At 42.2% G+C, this 22,414-nt stretch overlaps 1 protein-coding gene across 1 annotated transcript in view; it reads left to right on the top strand.

Annotated features, from left to right (window-relative positions):
* Window positions 1-22,414, top strand: part of SLC27A3 (solute carrier family 27 member 3) — a 79,481-nt gene that overhangs the window by 22,210 nt on the left and 34,857 nt on the right. Inside the window, exons 3-9 of the mRNA XM_053704212.1 lie at window positions 1,488-1,646; window positions 8,297-8,421; window positions 9,533-9,727; window positions 9,979-10,069; window positions 10,153-10,351; window positions 11,685-11,782; window positions 20,646-20,776. Of these exons, the coding sequence (XP_053560187.1) occupies window positions 1,488-1,646; window positions 8,297-8,421; window positions 9,533-9,727; window positions 9,979-10,069; window positions 10,153-10,351; window positions 11,685-11,782; window positions 20,646-20,776 (998 nt within the window). The remainder of the gene's footprint in view (window positions 1-1,487; window positions 1,647-8,296; window positions 8,422-9,532; window positions 9,728-9,978; window positions 10,070-10,152; window positions 10,352-11,684; window positions 11,783-20,645; window positions 20,777-22,414) is intronic.

Here is a 22,414-nt window from a genome sequence, read left to right as displayed (position 1 = left end):
GGTGTTTACACTTGGGGTTCATGTTAGGGTGTTAGGGTGTTAGGTGTAGACATAAAATTAATTTCCCCATAGGAAACAATGGGGCTGCGTTAGGAGCTGGACGCTGCTTTTTTGCAGGTGTTAGGTTTTTTTTCAGCCAGCTCAGCCCCATTGTTTCCTATGGGGAAATCGTGCACAAGCACGTTCAGCCAGATCACCGCTGACTTAAGCAACGGTGGTATTGAGGTGAGATGTGGAGCTAAATTGTGCTCTACGCTCACCTTTTTGCAGCTAACACCAGGTTTAAAAAAAACTGTAATTACCAGCGTTGTCTTAAGGGAGCGGTGGGAAAAAAAGTCTTGTTAGCCCCGCAAACCTTACCGACAAAAACTCGTAATCTAGCCGCATATTAATGTAACCATGTTGGTTATGCAAAACTGGGGAATGGGTAATAAAGGGATTATATATCTTTTTAAACTATAAATCAAGTAGACTGTCCTTTTACGTCTATAGTTGAGTGAGGTGCCCAATATACTATATTGCACATCAAACCACTAACAGCACAGAAAAATAAAAAATGCAGCAATTCCTAAAGAAGTTTGCAAAACTGTGTAAATGTCTGTAACTGTAAAATATTTGCATGCCTGGTAAAGTATGGAAGTCTCACCAGATAGAATATACAGTGTCTGCAGGAGGTGGCTGTAGGGTTTCCAATGAGTAACTTCAAGACCTATACTTTTGGTCAGCCATGAGGAATACATAAGACTGCATTGCCAACGTGAATATATTGAGAGTCATGATTCTCTATTTTAGAGCTGACCCGCTTTTATCATATATATAATTTTGTTTTTAACTTTTATTTATACCCAACAGGCAATACAAAATGAAATAAGTGTGTCACCTCACCAGGCAGGGTGGCAAAAAGATATCCAAGCATTGTACATAATGTAATAAATCTAATAATGGATAATAAAAACTGCCTCTGATCCAATCAGCAGTGCTATTAGTAGGACTCAGATGTGGAACTAGCATTCACTTTGCAGGGGTTAGACTCACAGTAGTGCAGGGATACTAAGCTCTAACGAATTAGAACATTACATTTTTCCACTATTATGGCCCGTTTGTTCTGCAAGTGTTTGAAGGAGTTTTTATGATGCTGTTGTCCTTCCCAAGAAGTGAACACTGATGAGATAGATGTGTCTTCTCTGAGTATAATGAAGCTTAATTAGCAACTCACTGATGTATCAATTGGTGGATACAAATTTACTCAGTTTTCGAGTTGCGATGTTGCGGCAAGTTTTTTTTCTTTCCTTGGGATATTACTTAGTGACACAAACTGGTGTAATTAAATGAAGGCCTTTGGCATCTGTGTTTCAGTGGGTGAGCTATTATAGGCTATCTTTACTCATTAATTAAATCATATTTTTGTTTTAAGTTTTATATCATTATAAAGCAAGGTAAGAATCTATTAGTGTTACTCTTTATATCATTTATCATCTTCTTTTCAGGATTACCCAAAGCTGCACAGATCAGCCACTTAAAAACTCTTATGTGTTGCGTGTTCTACCAGTTGTGTGGTGCCAACACTGATGACATTATCTACATGTCACTACCACTCTACCACAAATCAGGGGCGTTACTGGGTATTGGTGGCTGCATCGGCATTGGTAAGAAATGGGTGATGCTTGGTATGTCCAGTGCAATATGGAGCTATTTGTAAGTACAAAGAAGTTGTTTATTTATATTAGTATTATTCAACCCATCATAGTGGCTCATCCCCAGATTGAACATTATGTGTGTCTGAACTATGGGACTGTTTTTAGATGGTTGTTTTATTTGTTCTTTGTTTTTGATAAATCCCGTCCTCTATGTGTGACTAAAATTATATATGTTTCTGGGACAGTTAATTTGTTGCTAATGTTCAATCTCATTTTATTTTGATAAATTAAATTGTTAAAGTTCTTCACCAGCCCTGCAAGTGAAAAATATAATCTATTGTGGAAATGTTGGACACCCCTGATCTACTGTATGTGTTCAAGAAATGTATAATATTATTTATGAGAAGCTATTTGTTTGTGGAGCTCAATGTGTGAGAAACTGTTTGTGAATGTAGTTTTGTGGAGCTCTGTGTATGTAACTGTTTGGATGATGCATAGAGTATGTGCTTTCTCCAACATAGGTGTGTCCGGTCCACGGCGTCATCCTTACTTGTGGGATATTCTCTTCCCCAACAGGAAATGGCAAAGAGCCCAGCAAAGCTGGTCACATGATCCCTCCTAGGCTCCGCCTACCCCAGTCATTCTCTTTGCCGTTGTACAGGCAACATCTCCACGGAGATGGCTTAGAGTTTTTTAGTGTTTAACTGTAGTTTTTATTATTCAATCAAGAGTTTGTTATTTTGAAATAGTGCTGGTATGTACTATTTACTCAGAAACAGAAAAGAGATGAAGATTTCTGTTTGTATGAGGAAAATGATTTTAGCAACCGTCACTAAAATCCATGGCTGTTCCACACAGGACTGTTGAGAGCAATTAACTTCAGTTGGGGGAACAGTGTGCAGTCTCTTGCTGCTTGAGGTATGACACATTCTAACAAGACGATGTAATGCTGGAAGCTGTCATTTTCCCTATGGGATCCGGTAAGCCATGTTTATTACGATCGTAAATAAGGGCTTCACAAGGGCTTATTAAAACTGTAGACTTTTTCTGGGCTAAATCGATTCATTATTAACACATATTTAGCCTTGAGGAATCATTTTATCTGGGTATTTTGATATAATAATATCGGCAGGCACTGTTTTAGACACCTTATTCTTAGGGGCTTTCCCAAAGCATAAGCAGAGCCTCATTTTCGCGCCGGTGTGGCGCACTTGTTTTTGAGAGGCATGGCATGCAGTCGCATGTGAGAGGAGCTCTGATACTTAGAAAAGACTTTCTGAAGGCGTCATTTGGTATCGTATTCCCCCTTTGGGCTTGGTTGGGTCTCAGCAAAGCAGATACCAGGGACTGTAAAGGGGTTAAAGTTCAAAACGGCTCCGGTTCCGTTATTTTAAGGGTTAAAGCTTCCAAATTTGGTGTGCAATACTTTTAAGGCTTTAAGACACTGTGGTGAAAATTTGGTGAATTTTGAACAATTCCTTCATGTTTTTTCGCAATTGCAGTAATAAGTGTGTTCAGTTTAAAATTTAAAGTGACAGTAACGGTTTTATTTTAAACGTTTTTTGTACTTTGTTATCAAGTTTATGCCTGTTTAACATGTCTGAACTACCAGATAGACTGTGTTCTGAGTGTGGGGAAGCCAGAATTCCTATTCATTTAAATAAATGTGATTTATGTGATAATGATAATGATGCCCAAGATGATTCCTCAAGTGAGGGGAGTAAGCATGGTACTGCATCATTCCCTCCTTCGTCTACACGAGTCTTGCCCACTCAGGAGGCCCCTAGTACATCTAGCGCGCCAATACTCCTTACTATGCAACAATTAACGGCTGTAATGGATAATTCTGTCAAAAACATTTTAGCCAAAATGAACACTTATCAGCGTAAGCGCGGCTGCTCTGTTTTAGATACTGAAGAGCATGACGACGCTGATAATAATATTTCTGAAGGGCCCCTAACCCAGTCTGATGGGGCCAGGGAGGTTTTGTCTGAGGGAGAAATTACTGATTCAGGGAACATTTCTCAACAGGCTGAACCTGATGTGATTGCATTTAAATTTAAGTTGGAACATCTCCGCATTCTGCTTAAGGAGGTATTATCCACTCTGGATGATTGTGACAAGTTGGTCATCCCAGAGAAACTTTGTAAAATGGACAAGTTCCTAGAGGTGCCGGGGCTCCCAGAAGCTTTTCCTATACCCAAGCGGGTGGCGGACATTGTTAATAAAGAATGGGAAAGGCCCGGTATTCCTTTCGTCCCTCCCCCCATATTTAAAAAATTGTTTCCTATGGTCGACCCCAGAAAGGACTTATGGCAGACAGTCCCCAAGGTCGAGGGAGCGGTTTCCACTTTAAACAAACGCACCACTATACCCATAGAGGATAGTTGTGCTTTCAAAGATCCTATGGATAAAAAATTAGAAGGTTTGCTTAAAAAGATGTTTGTTCAGCAAGGTTACCTTCTACAACCAATTTCATGCATTGTCCCTGTCGCTACAGCCGCATGTTTCTGGTTCGATGATCTGATAAGAGCGGTCGATAGTGATTCTCCTCCTTTGGAGGAGATTATGGACAGAATCAATGCTCTCAAATTGGCTAATTCTTTCACCCTAGACGCCACTTTGCAATTAGCTAGGTTAGCGGCTAAGAATTCTGGGTTTGCTATTGTGGCGCGCAGAGCGCTTTGGTTGAAATCTTGGTCGGCTGATGCGTCTTCCAAGAACAAGCTACTTAACATTCCTTTCTAGGGGAAAACGCTGTTTGGCCCTGACTTGAAAGAGATTATCTCTGATATCACTGGGGGTAAGGGCCACGCCCTTCCTCAGGATCGGCCTTTCAAGGCAAAAAATAAACCTAATTTTCGTCCCTTTCGTAGAAACGGACCAGCCCAAGGTGCTACGTCCTCTAAGCAAGAGGGTAATACTTCTCAAGCCAAGCCAGCTTGGAGACCAATGCAAGGCTGGAACAAGGGAAAGCAGGCCAAGAAACCTGCCACTGCTACCAAGACAGCATGAAATGTTGGCCCCCGATCCGGGACCGGATCTGGTGGGGGGCAGACTCTCTCTCTTCGCTCAGGCTTGGGCAAGAGATGTTCTGGATCCTTGGGCGCTAGGAATAGTCTCCCAAGGTTATCTTCTGGAATTCAAGGGACTTCCCCCAAGGGGGAGGTTCCACAGGTCTCAGTTGTCTTCAGACCACATAAAAGACAGGCATTCTTACATTGTGTAGAAGACCTGTTAAAAATGGGAGTGATTCATCCTGTTCCATTAAGAGAACAAGGGATGGGGTTCTACTCCAATCTGTTCATAGTTCCCAAAAAAGAGGGAACGTTCAGACCAATCTTAGATCTCAAGATCTTAAACAAGTTTCTCAAGGTTCCATCGTTCAAGATGGAAACCATTCGAACTATTCTTCCTTCCATCCAGGAAGGTCAATTCATGACCACGGTGGATTTAAAGGATGCGTATCTACATATTCCTATCCACAAGGAACATCATCGGTTCCTAAGGTTCGCATTCCTGGACAAACATTACCAGTTCGTGGCGCTTCCTTTCGGATTAGCCACTGCTCCAAGGATTTTCACAAAGGTACTAGGGTCCCTTCTAGCTGTGCTAAGACCAAGGGGCATTGCTGTAGTACCTTACTTGGACGACATTCTGATTCAAGCGTCGTCCCTTCCTCAAGCAAAGGCTCACACGGACATTGTCCTGGCCTTTCTCAGATCTCACGGGTGGAAAGTGAACGTGGAAAAGAGTTCTCTATCCCCGTCAACAAGGGTTCCCTTCTTGGGAACAATAATAGACTCCTTAGAAATGAGGATTTTTCTGACAGAGGCCAGAAAAACAAAGCTTCTAGACTCTTGTCGGATTCTTCATTCCGTTCCTCTTCCTTCCATAGCTCAGTGCATGGAAGTGATCGGGTTGATGGTAGCGGCAATGGACATAGTTCCTTTTGCGCGCATTCATCTAAGACCATTACAACTGTGCATGCTCAGTCAGTGGAATGGGGACTATACAGACTTGTCTCCGAAGATACAAGTAAATCAGAGGACCAGAGACTCACTCCGTTGGTGGCTGTCCCTGGACAACCTGTCACAAGGGATGACATTCCGCAGACCAGAGTGGGTCATTGTCACGACCGACGCCAGTCTGATGGGCTGGGGCGCGGTCTGGGGATCCCTGAAAGCTCAGGGTCTTTGGTCTCGGAAAGAATCTCTTCTACCGATAAATATTCTGGAACTGAGAGCGATATTCAATGCTCTCAAGGCTTGGCCTCAGCTAGCGAGGGCCAAGTTCATACGGTTTCAATCAGACAACATGACAACTGTTGCGTACATCAACCATCAGGGGGGAACAAGGAGTTCCCTAGCGATGGAAGAAGTGACCAAAATCATTCTATGGGCGGAGTCTCACTCCTGCCACCTGTCTGCTATCCACATCCCAGGAGTGGAAAATTGGGAAGCGGATTTTCTGAGTCGTCAGACATTGCATCCGGGGGAGTGGGAACTCCATCCGGAAATCTTTGCCCAAGTCACTCAGCTGTGGGGCATTCCAGACATGGATCTGATGGCCTCTCGTCAGAACTTCAAAGTTCCTTGCTACGGGTCCAGATCCAGGGATCCCAAGGCGGCTCTAGTGGATGCACTAGTAGCACCTTGGACCTTCAAACTAGCTTATGTGTTCCCGCCGTTTCCTCTCATCCCCAGGCTGGTAGCCAGGATCAATCAGGAGAGGGCGTCGGTGATCTTGATAGCTCCTGCGTGGCCACGCAGGACTTGGTATGCAGATCTGGTGAATATGTCATCGGCTCCACCTTGGAAGCTACCTTTGAGACGAGACCTTCTTGTTCAGGGTCCGTTCGAACATCCGAATCTGGTTTCACTCCAGCTGACTGCTTGGAGATTGAACGCTTGATTTTATCGAAGCGAGGGTTCTCAGATTCTGTTATTGATACTCTTGTTCAGGCCAGAAAGCCTGTAACTAGAAAGATTTACCACAAAATTTGGAAAAAAATATATCTGTGGGTGTGAATCTAAAGGATTCTCTTGGGACAAGGTTAAGATTCCTAGGATTCTATCCTTCCTTCAAGAAGGATTGGAAAAAGGATTATCTGCAAGTTCCCTGAAGGGACAGATTTCTGCCTTGTCGGTGTTACTTCACAAAAAAACTGGCTGCTGTGCCAGATGTTCAAGCCTTTGTTCAGGCTCTGGTTAGAATTAAGCCTGTTTACAAACCTTTGACTCCTCCTTGGAGTCTCAATTTAGTTCTTTCAGTTCTTCAGGGGGTTCCGTTTGAACCCTTGCATTCCGTTGATATTAAGTTATTATCTTGGAAAGTTTTGTTTTTAGTTGCAATTTCTTCTGCTAGAAGAGTTTCAGAATTATCTGCTCTGCAGTGTTCTCCTCCTTATCTGGTGTTCCATGCAGATAAGGTGGTTTTACGTACTAAACCTGGTTTTCTTCCAAAAGTTGTTTCTAACAAAAACATTAACCAGGAGATTATCGTACCTTCTCTGTGTCCGAAACCAGTTTCAAAGAAGGAACGTTTGTTGCACAATTTGGATGTTGTTCGCGCTCTAAAATTCTATTTAGATGCTACAAAGGATTTTAGACAAACATCTTCCTTGTTTGTTGTTTATTCTGGTAAAAGGAGAGGTCAAAAAGCAACTTCTACCTCTCTCTCTTTTTGGATTAAAAGCATCATCAGATTGGCTTACGAGACCTGCCGGACGGCAGCCTCCCGAAAGAATCACAGCTCATTCCACTAGGGCTGTGGCTTCCACATGGGCCTTCAAGAACGAGGCTTCTGTTGATCAGATATGTAGGGCAGCGACTTGGTCTTCACTGCACACTTTTACCAAATTTTACAAGTTTGATACTTTTGCTTCTTCTGAGGCTATTTTTGGGAGAAAGGTTTGCAAGCCGTGGTGCCTTCCATTTAGGTGACCTGATTTGCTCCCTCCCTTCATCCGTGTCCTAAAGCTTTGGTATTGGTTCCCACAAGTAAGGATGACGCCGTGGACCGGACACACCTATGTTGGAGAAAACAGAATTTATGTTTACCCTGATAAATTACTTTCTCCAACGGTGTGTCCGGTCCACGGCCCCGCCCTGGTTTTTTTAATCAGGTCTGATAATTTATTTTCTTTAACTACAGTCACCACGGTACCCATATGGTTTCTCCTATGCAAATATTCCTCCTTAACGTCGGTCGAATGACTGGGGTAGGCGGAGCCTAGGAGGGATCATGTGACCAGCTTTGCTGGGCTCTTTGCCATTTCCTGTTGGGGAAGAGAATATCCCACAAGTAAGGATGACGCCGTGGACCGGACACACCGTTGGAGAAAGTAATTTATCAGGTAAACATAAATTCTGTTTTTTTATGCATTTTGAATGCATTGTATTTGTTTTGTCAGTGCTGGTTCTTAGGAACAAAGAAAACTCATAAATTATGATTGAATTCCAAATTCCTTGTTCTCTCTTTGTTTTTTGTTTTGTTTTTATTTCTCACACTCTTACTTCCTTTTTCCATATTCTCATTTTGTCTATTCACTACCTTAATTACTAATTTGTTCTTTTTGTCATTGACTTTCTTTCTTCTCCCTACGTCTATCTGCACTTTCTCTCAATCCATCATTCTTCTTTTAACCCGGTCTTAAGGTGCCTCGGTAGTACTGAAGGAGCGTTTCTCAGCCAGCCAGTTCTGGAGTGACTGTTGCACGCACAATGTTACAGTGTTCCAATATATTGGGGAGCTGTGCAGATACCTCACCAGCCAACCCAAGGTACTTTGTTACCATTTTATACATTTGTTGTTCCAAAAATATTATATTCATTAAGTGCTTTTCTGAAAGACACTCTCTATGCTTTTTCTACCCTTTTGCTTACTTCTGTAACCACGTCTCTTCCTGTTTGCTCTTTGCAGCCCTCATTACATCTATATTCTCCTATACCCTCATTTCTTCTCATAGCCTAAGCTATGCATGGACTGTTCTCTCTTGTATAAATTGTCCAATTCTTCTTCTTTCCCATGTTCCACAAGAACTGCTTTTCTTACCTTGTGACTACTACCTCAGGAACATATGTCTTCCCCTCTCTCGCACTATTCTTCTCTTTTTTGTCCCACCTCAGATCTCTTCCATCTCAGTCTTCTTTGGTCATGTCCTTGATTGAGTCATTTTCTGTTCCATCTCAGCTCACTTGTCTCTGACCCAAATAAGTCCTGCCCTTGTTCACTTTTACTCTATGCTGCTCCAGGTTTTAGATTCCTGCCCCAAAACTTATTTAGCTTCTTTAGGATACTGTTTGCAAGTGGTGGTGAGCTCCACCAGTCTTGTGGTTCACTTACGAGCTGGAGAACCAGCTTCAGTGTAATCACGATTGTAAAGAGGGAGCAAGTCTTCTCCAACAAATTTATAAAAAGTGGCATTTATATTTGTTTTATGTTGCTTTACTGGGTAGCCAATTCTAGTCTCACATTAGTGTAGGCTAACTTTGGGTTTCTTTCCCAGAGTTATAACATCATGGATTCAAGGTCATATTTTGCTTCTTTTGGCACCACATGCTGTCTTACTGTTCTAGATGTTTTTATATATTAAAATACGCTTTTCTAAAACTCAAGGTTCAAGTGAGGGATTAAGGTAGAGGCACTTGCGTAGCTTTCACTCAAATTTAGATTCTAGATGAGTTTAATTAATTTGACATATTGCATAATATTTGTTAGTGTTCTTACTAATTTACTGTACACGCTATATGAGTGCAGGTCCATTAGAGCTATAGCTTTGGAATAATATAACTTTCTATGGAGGCTCTGTTACAGTATGCACCATTTCTTAGATTGTCTCCCCTCTTCCATATATTCACTTTTTCTTACATCTCTTTAACTGTGCCTCACAGGCTGAGCATGAGACCAAACACAACGTCCGATTGGCAACAGGAAGCGGGCTCCGTCCTGATGTGTGGAGGGATTTTAGTCGGCGCTTTGGAAAGATTGAAGTCTTTGAGACGTATGGCTTGACTGAATTTAACATCACTTTCTTCAACTACACCCAGACAAAAGGGGCAGTAGGCAGGGGCAGCTTTTTGTACAAGGTAAGTGAAAACATGTCTGCATGTTTCCTAATGTAATAACTATGCATTTTTTGTAGTAGCCTGATTCTAAGTCTACTGACTGTTTATATGTGGTGGTTCAATATTCACTTGTTTGCTTTCCCCACAATCTACTGCATGAACCACAGTGCCTGCATGACTGATCCACAGTACATTCCTACTGGACATTACTATCTCAGGTTCCCTCTTATTCACCTAATTAATTATTATTGTCCCATTTCTTCCTTATGTAGCAATTCTGCCCATTCGATCTCATACAGTTTGACACCCAGCAGGGGGAGGCAGTAAGAGACTCATTGGGGCGCTGCTTGCGAGTTTCCACAGGTACTTTCTACATGTTTGTGGTTGTTTTGTATGCTAGCTGTTGGGTGTAACAGATCATTCCTGAATGATTATTATTTATTTAGGGCAAACAGGCCTCCTTATTTCTCCGGTCACAACCTCTTCTCCGTTCCTGGGGTACGTGGGAAGCCGGGAACTGTCTGAAAAGAAGCTTCTTAGAGATGTGTTTCAACCAGGAGACTGTTACTTCAACACTGGAGACTTAATGATGCAAGATAGCAAGGACTTTGTATACTTCAGAGACAGGATTGGGGACACCTTCAGGTACAAAGAAAGTCCTAACTTAGCCTCTCACACATAAACCGCTTCAGTCTTCCACCTGCACTGAGTTAGCACCAGCCTCACCTTTAAAGAAGAGACTTATACTTTCCTATTACATAGATTCCCACACATGTGTATACTACTATTATTATCATTATTATTATCATTTATTTGTATAGCGCTGCCAAATTCCGTAGCGCTGGGATGCTACTCTTCCATATAGGAGGCTGTGCCAGCTTTTCCTTCACACAGAAAGAGCACTGACCTCCCTTTCACACAGAATAGACATCACCTCTTACACTTAGGTAGAACGTACCTCTCCCTAACACTGTGGTATCACCTGGCACCCCTAACACTTAGTAACACATAGGTAGCACCAGACTCTCCATCTTAATTTGCTAGCATCAATCTAGCCTCATACTTTTGATAACACCTGCTTTGCCAGTTACACTTTTAGCATCAGCTGCTCTATCACACGTTTGAAGCACTAACCTACCCATTAAACTTTGGTGGCACCAGCCTCCCTGTCACACCAGCCTCCCCATCTCACTGATAGCATAAGCTTCCACCTTACACATAGTAGCACCTGTCTCCACCTCACACATAGGTAGCGCCTAACTCACCCTCATATCTAAGTAACCCCTGCTTCCCCCTAACACGTAAGTAGTCCCTGCCTCCCCCTCATATGTAGATAGCGCCTGGCTCCGCCTCACATGTAGGTAGTGCCTGCCTTACTTTCACACATACGTAACACCTTCCTCCCCCTTAAACGTAGGTAGCACCTGCCTCCCCCTTAAACGTAGGTAGCACCTGCCTCCCCCTTAAACGTAGGAAGCACCTGCTCCCCCTCACATGTAGGCAACACCTTCTCCCCTTAAATAGACATCATCCCACTTGAGCAGTTCACCCCTTCCCCTTACACATGAGAAGCACCCTCACACCCCTGTCCAACCTCTTCTGAAGTACCAATTACTTCCTCATACAGGCAACCTCCCTTGATATAGAGGTACACTATACAACGGGCCCAATGAGCTAAAGCTCTTCACTTATGCAAGATAATCTAAGAAGTCTTGTCAGTACACCAAGGTCCCTCAATAACTTTTAGAAATGTTAATTTTATCTTGAGCACTCTTTATGTTGCTATGCAGGATTCTGGGAGTGAAGAAGAGACACTTTCATTATAAAATAAGGTCTAAAAAATCCTTCTGAAAAATGTTTGAATGATTTCTCTTCATACTTGGAGTTTTTGATCATCAGGCCAAATATCTCCACTTCCCCTTTTCACACATATACAACAGCAATCATGGTGGTAGTAATTCATGGTATATGTCCACAGGTGGAAAGGAGAGAACGTGGCCACTACTGAGGTGTCGGAAATTCTAAGTTCTCTTGATATGTTCCAAGAGGTTAATGTGTACGGAGTAACCGTCCCAGGTACAAAAACACAGCAACTGGTTACAAATTTTTATGTGATAAGTGGTTGCATGGGTTAACACAGATCAGCTTCATGGGGGTTGTCACATACTATTCATATAGACCTCAAAAATGACTAAACTTCATCATTTATATTCTCCCAGAACATAGACTCTTCTTCTACTTACATTTTCTAATAATTTTACTTCATTTTAGATTGCAACACTATGGAATAGATAATTAGTACCTCCTAGACTAATTCATTATATGGTCAAAAGTTAGTGGACACATGACCATTACACTTATATGAGCGTGTTGAACATTGTCCATATAGTTAGAAGAACCAAATTGTTTAAAATGTCTTTCTATCCTGTAGCATTAAGATGACCCTTCACTGTTGCTCTTAGATGCTTCCACTACATAATAGCACTTATAATGGACTGTGGCAGATCTATTAGGGCAGAAATTTCACAAATTAGCTTGAAAAAAGTGGCATTATATGATAGTGATAGTATGACCTATTGTACTGCCAAAGTTTGTCTAAGGAGATTTCATGGCTATGTACTGGATTTTATGCACCTGTTCACAATGGGTGTGGATGAAACAACTGAATTAAATAATTAGTAGTTTGGCCATATATTATTTATAGCTGAAAAAGTACAAGAAGACAGAGGGGCGCCTCATGTGTGGTATAATCAGATGGTATGATACAGAACAAACAGAATGGAGCCAAATGAGTACTCACATACTATTGAAGCACACCTATGTGCTGGTAGAGACAAGCTGCAATTTCAGATAGGCGTGACAGCTCACCCTCCAGGCAAAACTGTGTAGCTGGTGAGAGATTAAAAAACAAACAAAGAAAGCACTACATGTGCAGACAATTAAAGGTATAACCGGCAATATCTCTTAGATGATACAGATGGGTACTCACATACTCCTGTAGCACACTTATGTGCTGGTAGAGGCAGGCTGTAACGTTATGACAGGTGTAGCAGCTCACCCTAGATGTAGATTCTTGGTTGTGCAGGGGTGTAGGTCCCAGTGAGCAATCAGCAAAGGCAGAAGGTAGGAAAAGAACTCCACTTAGAGTACATTTAAAATAAAATGTAGCTATTTATTAAAAACAAAGATAAAAAAACAACACAGCAGTTGTTTATGATGAGTGGATAAAAGGGTATACAGTGGCACCCCTCAAATGCAACGCGTTTCTCGGTTAGAACCGTTTCATCAGGCATATATTCATTCAACATCCTACCTCTGCCTTAAATAACAAACTAACAGTTATTCACCTCCTTACAAAGGGGTGTGTTTCCTAATTGATATCTAACACCTGTCTGATGACATCAGATCTTCTAATTGCAACAGTTTTTCACATAGAGTAAAAACCACATTATACACATGTAAAGTATTTTAGCAATAGTATCCTATACTAAACAATAATTAGACAATCCAATAGAACACTGCATGTTTGCATTTAAAGATAAAAAAAATCGGTATTGACCCACAGTTATCAAAGGGTTATTTGATCTATTTTCCTATTCACACAATGTTTATAATTCAAAATATATATTGGGAATGTTAACTTCTATCCATAGTCAAAAACTGGGCTAGATTTAAACATATTGTTAGTATGAGGAACAACCTACTGTGCGTTAGACCCGTATTAAAAAAAATATATATAATAAAAAAATAAATAAAATACAAGGGGGTGTGTTAAGGCAGCCAATAAGCTAACATTAGTGTAGATACACTCACGTCAGCCTATTGACTGTTTCCACACAGCACTTGTAAACATACACACCCACATTTTACTATATACTTTATTTACTAATGTCAGCTCATCGGCTGCCTTCACACACCCCCGATAGATACACCCACGTCAGCCTATATATATATATATAAATATACACGCCCAACTTCTTATCATTTATATATATATATTTTTTTTTTTTTTATTATTTTTTTTCTCCAACATAGGTGTGTCCGGTCCACGGCGTCATCCTTACTTGTGGGATATTCTCTTCCCCAACAGGAAATGGCAAAGAGCCCAGCAAAGCTGGTCACATGATCCCTCCTAGGCTCCGCCTACCCCAGTCATTCTCTTTGCCGTTGTACAGGCAACATCTCCACGGAGATGGCTTAGAGTTTTTTAGTGTTTAACTGTAGTTTTTCATTATTCAATCAAGAGTTTGTTATTTTCAAATAGTGCTGGTACGTACTATTTACTCAGAAACAGAAAAGAGATGAAGAATTCTGTTTGTATGAGGAAAATGATTTTAGCAACCGTAACTAAAATCCATGGCTGTTCCACACAGGACTGTTGAGAGCAATTAACTTCAGTTGGGGGAACAGTTTGCAGTCTCTTGCTGCTTGAGGTATGACACATTCTAACAAGACGATGTAATGCTGGAAGCTGTCATTTTCCCTATGGGATCCGGTAAGCCATGTTTATTACGATTGTAAATAAGGGCTTCACAAGGGCTTATTTAAACTGTAGACTTTTTCTGGGCTAAATCGATTGATTATTAACACATATTTAGCCCTGAGGAATCATTTTATCTGGGTATTTTGATATAATAATATCGGCAGGCACTGTTTTAGACACCTTATTCTTTAGGGGCTTTCCCCAAGCATAGGCAGAGTCTCATTTTCGCGCCGGTGTTGCGCACTTGTTTTTGAGAGGCATGGCATGCAGTCGCATGTGAGAGGAGCTCTGATACTTATAAAAGACTTCTGAAGGCGTCATTTGGTATCGTATTCCCCTTTGGGTTTGGTTGGGTCTCAGCAAAGCAGATACCAGGGACTGTAAAGGGGTTTAAAGCTTAAAACGGCTCCGGTTCCGTTATTTTAAGGGTTAAAGCTTCCAAAATTGGTGTGCAATATTTTCAAGGCTTTAAGACGCTGTGGTGAAAATTTGGTGAATTTTGAACAATTCCTTCATGTTTTTTTCGCAATTGCAGTAATAAAGTGTGTTCAGTTTAAAATTTAAAGTGACAGTAACGGTTTTATTTTAAAACGTTTTTTGTACTTTCTGATCAAGTTTATGCCTGTTTAACATGTCTGAACTACCAGATAGACTGTGTTCTGAATGTGGGGAAGCCAGAATTCCTATTCATTTAAATAAATGTGATTTATGTGATAATGACAATGATGCCCAAGATGATTCCTCAAGTGAGGGGAGTAAGCATGGTACTGCATCATTCCCTCCTTCGTCTACACGAGTCTTGCCCACTCAGGAGGCCCCTAGTACATCTAGCGCGCCAATACTCCTTACTATGCAACAATTAACGGCTGTAATGGATAATTCTGTCAAAAACATTTTAGCCAAAATGAACCCTTGTCAGCGTAAGCGTGGCTGCTCTGTTTTAGTTACTGAAGAGCATGACGACGCTGATATTAATATCTCTGAAGGGCCCCTAACCCAATCTGAGGGGGCCAGGGAGGTTTTGTCTGAGGGAGAAATTACTGATTTAGGGAACATTTCTCAGCAGGCTGAATCTGATGTGATTACATTTAAATTTAAATTGGAACATCTCCGCATTTTGCTTAAGGAGGTATTATCCACTCTGGATGATTGTGAAAATTTAGTCATCCCAGAGAAACTATGTAAAATGGACAAGTTCCTAGAGGTGCCGGGGCTCCCAGAAGCTTTTCCTATACCCAAGCGGGTGGCGGACATTGTTAATAAAGAATGGGAAAGGCCCGGTATTCCTTTCGTCCCTCCCCCCATATTTAAAAAATTGTTTCCTATGGTCGACCCCAGAAAGGACTTATGGCAGTCAGTCCCCAAGGTCGAGGGAGCGGTTTCTACTTTAAACAAACGCACCACTATTCCAATAGAGGATAGTTGTGCTTTCAAAGATCCTATGGATAAAAAATTAGAAGGTTTGCTTAAAAAGATGTTTGTTCAGCAGGGTTACCTTCTACAACCCATTTCATGCATTGTCCCTGTCACTACAGCCGCATATTTCTGGTTTGATGAACTGCTTAAGGTGCTCGATAGTGACTCTCCTCCTTATGAGGAGATTATGGACAGAATCAATGCTCTCAAATTGGCTAATTCTTTCACTCTAGACGCCTCTTTGCAATTGGCTAAGTTAGCGGCTAAGAACTCTGGGTTTGCTATTGTGGCGCGCAGAGCGCTTTGGTTGAAATCTTGGTCGGCTGATGCGTCTTCCAAGAACAAGCTACTAAACATTCCTTTCAAGGGGAAAACGTTGTTTGGTCCTGACTTGAAAGAGATTATCTCTGATATCACTGGGGGTAAGGGCCACGCCCTTCCTCAGGATCGGCCTTTCAAGGCAAAAAATAGACCTAATTTTCGTCCCTTTCGTAAAAACGGACCAGCCCAAGGTGCTACGTCCTCTAAGCAAGAGGGTAATACTTCTCAGGCCAAGCCAGCTTGGAGACCAATGCAAGGCTGGAACAAGGGAAAGCAGGCCAAGAAACCTGCCACTGCTACCAAGACAGCATGAAATATTGGCCCCCCGATCCGGGACCGGATCTGGTGGGGGGCAGACTCTCTCTCTTCGCTCAGGCTTGGGCAAGAGATGTTCTGGATCCTTGGGCGCTAGAAATAGTCTCCCAGGGTTATCTTCTGGAATTCAAGGGACTTCTCCCAAGGGGGAGGTTCCACAGGTCTCAGTTGTCTTCAGACCACATAAAAAGACAGGCGTTCTTACATTGTGTAGAAGACCTGTTAAAAATGGGAGTGATTCATCCTGTTCCATTAAGAGAACAAGGGATGGGGTTCTACTCCAATCTGTTCATAGTTCCCAAAAAAGAGGGAACGTTCAGACCAATCCTAGATCTCAAGATCTTAAACAAATTTCTCAAGGTCCCATCGTTCAAGATGGAAACCATTCGAACTATCCTTCCTTCCATCCAGGAAGGTCAATTCATGACCACGGTGGATTTAAAGGATGCGTATCTACATATTCCTATCCACAAGGAACATCATCGGTTCCTAAGGTTTGCATTCCTGGACAAACATTACCAGTTCGTGGCGCTTCCTTTCGGATTAGCCACTGCTCCAAGGATTTTCACAAAGGTACTAGGGTCCCTTCTAGCGGTGCTAAGACCAAGGGGCATTGCAGTAGTACCTTACCTGGACGACATGCTGATTCAAGCGTCGTCCCTTCCTCAAGCAAAGGCTCACACGGACATTGTCCTGGCCTTTCTCAGATCTCACGGCTGGAAAGTGAACGTGGAAAAGAGTTCTCTATCCCCGTCAACAAGGGTTCCCTTCTTGGGAACAATTATAGACTCCTTAGAAATGAGGATCTTTCTAACAGAGGCCAGAAAAACAAAGCTTCTGGACTCTTGTCGGATACTTCATTCCGTTCCTCTTCCTTCCATAGCTCAGTGCATGGAAGTGATCGGTTTGATGGTGGCGGCGATGGACATAGTTCCTTTTGCGCGCATTCATCTAAGACCATTACAACTGTGCATGCTCAGTCAGTGGAATGGGGACTATACAGACTTGTCTCCGAAGATACAAGTAAATCAGAGGACCAGAGACTCACTCCGTTGGTGGCTGTCCCTGGACAATCTGTCTCAAGGGATGATGTTCCACAGACCAGAGTGGGTCATTGTCACGACCGACGCCAGTCTGATAGGCTGGGGCGCGGTCTGGGGATCCCTGAAAGCTCAGGGTCTTTGGTCTCGGGAAGAATCTCTTCTACCGATAAATATTCTGGAACTGAGAGCGATATTCAATGCTCTCCAGGCCTGGCCCCAGCTTGCGAGGACCAGGTTCATACGGTTTCAATCAGACAACATGACGACTGTTGCGTACATCAACCATCAGGGGGGAACAAGAAGTTCCCTAGCGATGGAAGAAGTAACCAAAATTATTCTTTGGGCGGAGTCTCACTCCTGCCACCTGTCTGCTATCCACATCCCAGGAGTGGAAAATTGGGAAGCGGATTTTCTGAGTCGGCAGACATTGCATCCGGGGGAGTGGGAACTCCATCCGGAAATCTTTGCCCAAGTCACTCACCTGTGGGGCATTCCAGACATGGATCTGATGGCCTCTCGTCAGAACTTCAAAGTTCCTTGCTACGGGGCCAGATCCAGGGATCCCAAGGCGGCTCTAGTGGATGCACTAGTAGCACCTTGGACCTTCAAACTAGCTTATGTGTTCCCGCCATTTCCTCTCATCCCCAGGCTGATAGCCAGGATCAAGCAGGAGAGGGCGTCGGTGATCTTGATAGCTCCTGCGTGGCCACGCAGGACTTGGTATGCAGATCTGGTGAATATGTCATCGGCTCCACCTTGGAAGCTACCTTTGAGACGAGACCTTCTTGTTCAGGGTCCGTTCGAACATCCGAATCTGGTTTCACTCCAGCTGACTGCTTGGAGATTGAACGCTTGATTTTATCGAAGCGAGGATTCTCAGATTCTGTTATCGATACTCTTGTTCAGGCCAGAAAGCCTGTGACTAGAAAGATTTACCACAAAATTTGGAAAAAATATATCTGTTGGTGTGAATCTAAAGGATTCCCTTGGGACAAGGTTAAGATTCCTAGGATTCTATCCTTCCTTCAAGAAGGATTGGACAAGGGATTATCTGCTAGTTCCCTGAAGGGACAGATTTCTGCCTTGTCGGTATTACTTCACAAAAAGCTGGCAGCTGTGCCAGATGTTCAAGCCTTTGTTCAGGCTCTGGTTAGAATCAAGCCTGTTTACAAACCTTTGACTCCTCCTTGGAGTCTCAATTTAGTTCTTTCAGTTCTTCAGGGGGTTCCGTTTGAACCCTTACATTCCGTTGATATTAAGTTATTATCTTGGAAAGTTTTGTTTTTAGTTGCGATTTCTTCTGCTAGAAGAGTCTCAGAATTATCTGCTCTGCAGTGTTCTCCTCCTTATCTGGTGTTCCATGCAGATAAGGTGGTTTTACGTACTAAACCTGGTTTTCTTCCAAAAGTTGTTTCTAACAAAAACATTAACCAGGAGATTATCGTACCTTCTCTGTGTCCAAAACCAGTTTCAAAGAAGGAACGTTTGTTGCACAATTTGGATGTTGTTCGCGCTCTAAAATTCTATTTAGATGCTACAAAGGATTTTAGACAAACATCTTCCTTGTTTGTTGTTTATTCAGGTAAAAGGAGAGGTCAAAAAGCAACTTCTACCTCTCTCTCTTTTTGGATTAAAAGCATCATCAGATTGGCTTACGAGACTGCCGGACGGCAGCCTCCCGAAAGAATCACAGCTCATTCCACTAGGGCTGTGGCTTCCACATGGGCCTTCAAGAACGAGGCTTCTGTTGATCAGATATGTAGGGCAGCGACTTGGTCTTCACTGCACACTTTTACCAAATTTTACAAGTTTGATACTTTTGCTTCTTCTGAGGCTATTTTTGGGAGAAAGGTTTTGCAAGCCGTGGTGCCTTCCATTTAGGTGACCTGATTTGCTCCCTCCCTTCATCCGTGTCCTAAAGCTTTGGTATTGGTTCCCACAAGTAAGGATGACGCCGTGGACCGGACACACCTATGTTGGAGAAAACAGAATTTATGTTTACCTGATAAATTTCTTTCTCCAACGGTGTGTCCGGTCCACGGCCCGCCCTGGTTTTTTTAATCAGGTCTGATATTTTATTTTCTTTAACTACAGTCACCACGGTACCATATGGTTTCTCCTATGCAAATATTCCTCCTTAACGTCGGTCGAATGACTGGGGTAGGCGGAGCCTAGGAGGGATCATGTGACCAGCTTTGCTGGGCTCTTTGCCATTTCCTGTTGGGGAAGAGAATATCCCACAAGTAAGGATGACGCCGTGGACCGGACACACCGTTGGAGAAAGAAATTTATCAGGTAAACATAAATTCTGTTTTTAATACGGGTCTAACGCACAGTAGGTTGTTCATTTTCTCCGGTCATCCGGTCATACATTTCAAAGAAAGACTTTGATCTCTGTATTATCCTTTATTCAAGGATTCAAAGGTTTTTTATTTCATATATATATTATTCATTTTTATTTTTATTTTGTTTGGTCCTTGTGATATTTGAATTGTTCTGTATTATCTACGCATAGTGATTCATTTTTTGCACTGAGTTACCCCTGCACCTTTAGCGCCCCCTCTATTTTGTTATATATTATTTATATCCTGTTTAATTACTAAATTTGCACTTTTTTAATGACTAAAAACACAGCTATAACTATTGTACATATGTGTATAAAATGTTTGAACCGAGTAAACCATACACTTAGGGATGTCATTTCTAAAAATCCTTCCTTAGTGTCATAAAAACAACGTACCTTACAAATTTCACGTTCCTAGGTTAAACGGTTTGAGCTGGGCATTGATCAGTCAGTCAGTGAGAAATATATAGAATATTCACACAGAGAAAGTCCAGCACTCGCTTGCAAGCTCTCAGCTCAGCCATACAAATGCAAGCTCTCAATCAAACAAACTGGGAACAAGTCAAGCGTTCACAGACTTATGTAATCAGATATTACCTAGATATTACAAAACACAGAAGGGAGCTACACTCTCAGACTGGACTCGGTACACATCCTATGACCCTGCAAGATGCTCAGCCCTGGGTGCTGTGCTGTTCCCAGAGTCCCAGGCAGTTAACCCCAGACAAGTCTGGGTGCAGGGCTCATAGGTAAAATTACAAAATAAATTAATACAACACACAGAGAAAGTCCAGCACTCACTGGACCACGTCAATGTCTGTGGGTGCTTGATACTTTTCAGTCAGATTATGGCACTGTTCAGTGGGCATATTGGATTATTAATCTGATAAGGGGTCATTTAATAGGCCTACCTACCTTTTAAAATTAAAGTGCTTTTTTGTGGACCCTGAGTTATTAAATGTGGCTGATGTAGATTATTCTTTGTTGAATGCACCTATCTACTCCTTATTGTCACAGGACATGAAGGCCGTGTAGGGATGGCAGCAGTGGTCTTACAGACAGATCATGAATTAGAGCTCGAGCGAGTGTACACTCACGTGATGGACCTCCTCCCTTCATATGCTCGACCTCGCTTTCTACGAGTAATGGTGAGTGTATGGATCTCAATGTGCACCTCTCACATGCAAGTGTCCTGTCATACACACACCATGCTTGTGTGTCTTTTCCATAGGGATTTGTCTGATCTTGCAGAAATGTGCAACCAACACAGCTAACGTGTTTCTAACTACACATGCTTGAATTTACACTCATTATCCAGCCATTCACATCTCACAAGTCATACCATACCATGACCCTGTTATATGCATTTCCCATATATATATATATATATATATATATATATATATATATATATATATATATATATATATATATATATATATATATATATATATATATATATATGTTTTCCTGCTTCACATATGCACATTTTACACACACACACTCTAAATATAACATGCGTTTGTGCACCATTGTACATTTTACATTTATTTTCTGCTTTTTACCACCATGTGACATACCCACGTGATGCATCCACCTTCCACGTCCAACTTGTCTGCGTTGGGGCAAACTCACCTTAATAAACTTAATACATTGTATAACTCGTTCTGCAGCTTTGTGCTACAATGTAACTACAAGACCTACCATTGTGACATGCTAAAAGAACTAAACTGTCTGTCGCTGGAATCCAGACGCTCCCTCCATCTTTCCTGCCTTGTGTTTAAGAGCCTTTCTGAGAAGCTCCCACCCTACCTGAGCAGAATGCTCTCCCCGGCTGTTCCCACCTCCTATAACCTCCGATTCAATACCAGCACATTATTTAGCTTGCCTCAATACAAAAGGAAAGCAGCTCGATACTCCTTTTCTTACAGAGCACCAAAATTATGGAATGACCACCCGCACACTTTCAAACCTTCCCCAAGCCTAATATCCTTTAAGAGATCCCTCTCTACATATCTCAAAACAGAATGCACCTGTCATGGTTGATTAAATATTTCCTACCTGTTCTATGTTAATTTTTTTTCATATATTGTGTATTATTATTGTTTTTGTATTTTATTGTATCAATGCAATGTTTTGTGGACCCAGGACATACTTGAAAACGAGAGAAATCTCAATGTATCCTTCCTGGTAAAATATTTTATAAATAAATAAGTGCCAATATATTGTACGGAACTGCCCTTGAGTTACCATTTATACGGCTAGATTTAGAGTATGGCGTTAGCCGTCAAAAGCAGCGTTAAGGGGTCCTAAAGCTGCTTTTGGCCGCCCACTGGTATTTAGAGTCAGGCAGGAAAGGGTCTAACGCTCACTTCCCTACCGCGATTCCAGGCTACTGCAGATCCCCTTACACCAATTGCGTATCCTATCTTGTCTATGGGATCTGCCTAACGCTGGTATTTGGAGTCTTGGGAGAAGTGAGCGGTAGAGCCTCTACCGACAAGACTCCTAACGCCATAAAAAGTCAGTAGTAAAGAGCTTTATGGGCTAACGCCGGAATATAAAGCTCTTAACTACTGTGCTCTAAAGTACACTAACACCCATAAACTACCTATGTACCCCTAAACCGAGGCCCCCCCCACATCGCCGCCACTCTATTAAAATTTTTTAACCCCTAATCTGCCGACCGGACATCGCCGCCACCTACGTTATACTTATGAACCCCTTATCTGCTGCCCCCAACGTCGCCGCTACCTAACTACACTTATTAACCCCTAATCTGCCGA

This window comes from Bombina bombina, chromosome 1, assembly GCF_027579735.1.
Source record: "Bombina bombina isolate aBomBom1 chromosome 1, aBomBom1.pri, whole genome shotgun sequence".
In the NCBI taxonomy this organism is placed as follows: domain Eukaryota; kingdom Metazoa; phylum Chordata; class Amphibia; order Anura; family Bombinatoridae; genus Bombina; species Bombina bombina.
The sequence above is the reverse complement of the archived record's forward strand: the minus strand, read 5'-3'. Positions and strand labels throughout refer to the sequence as shown.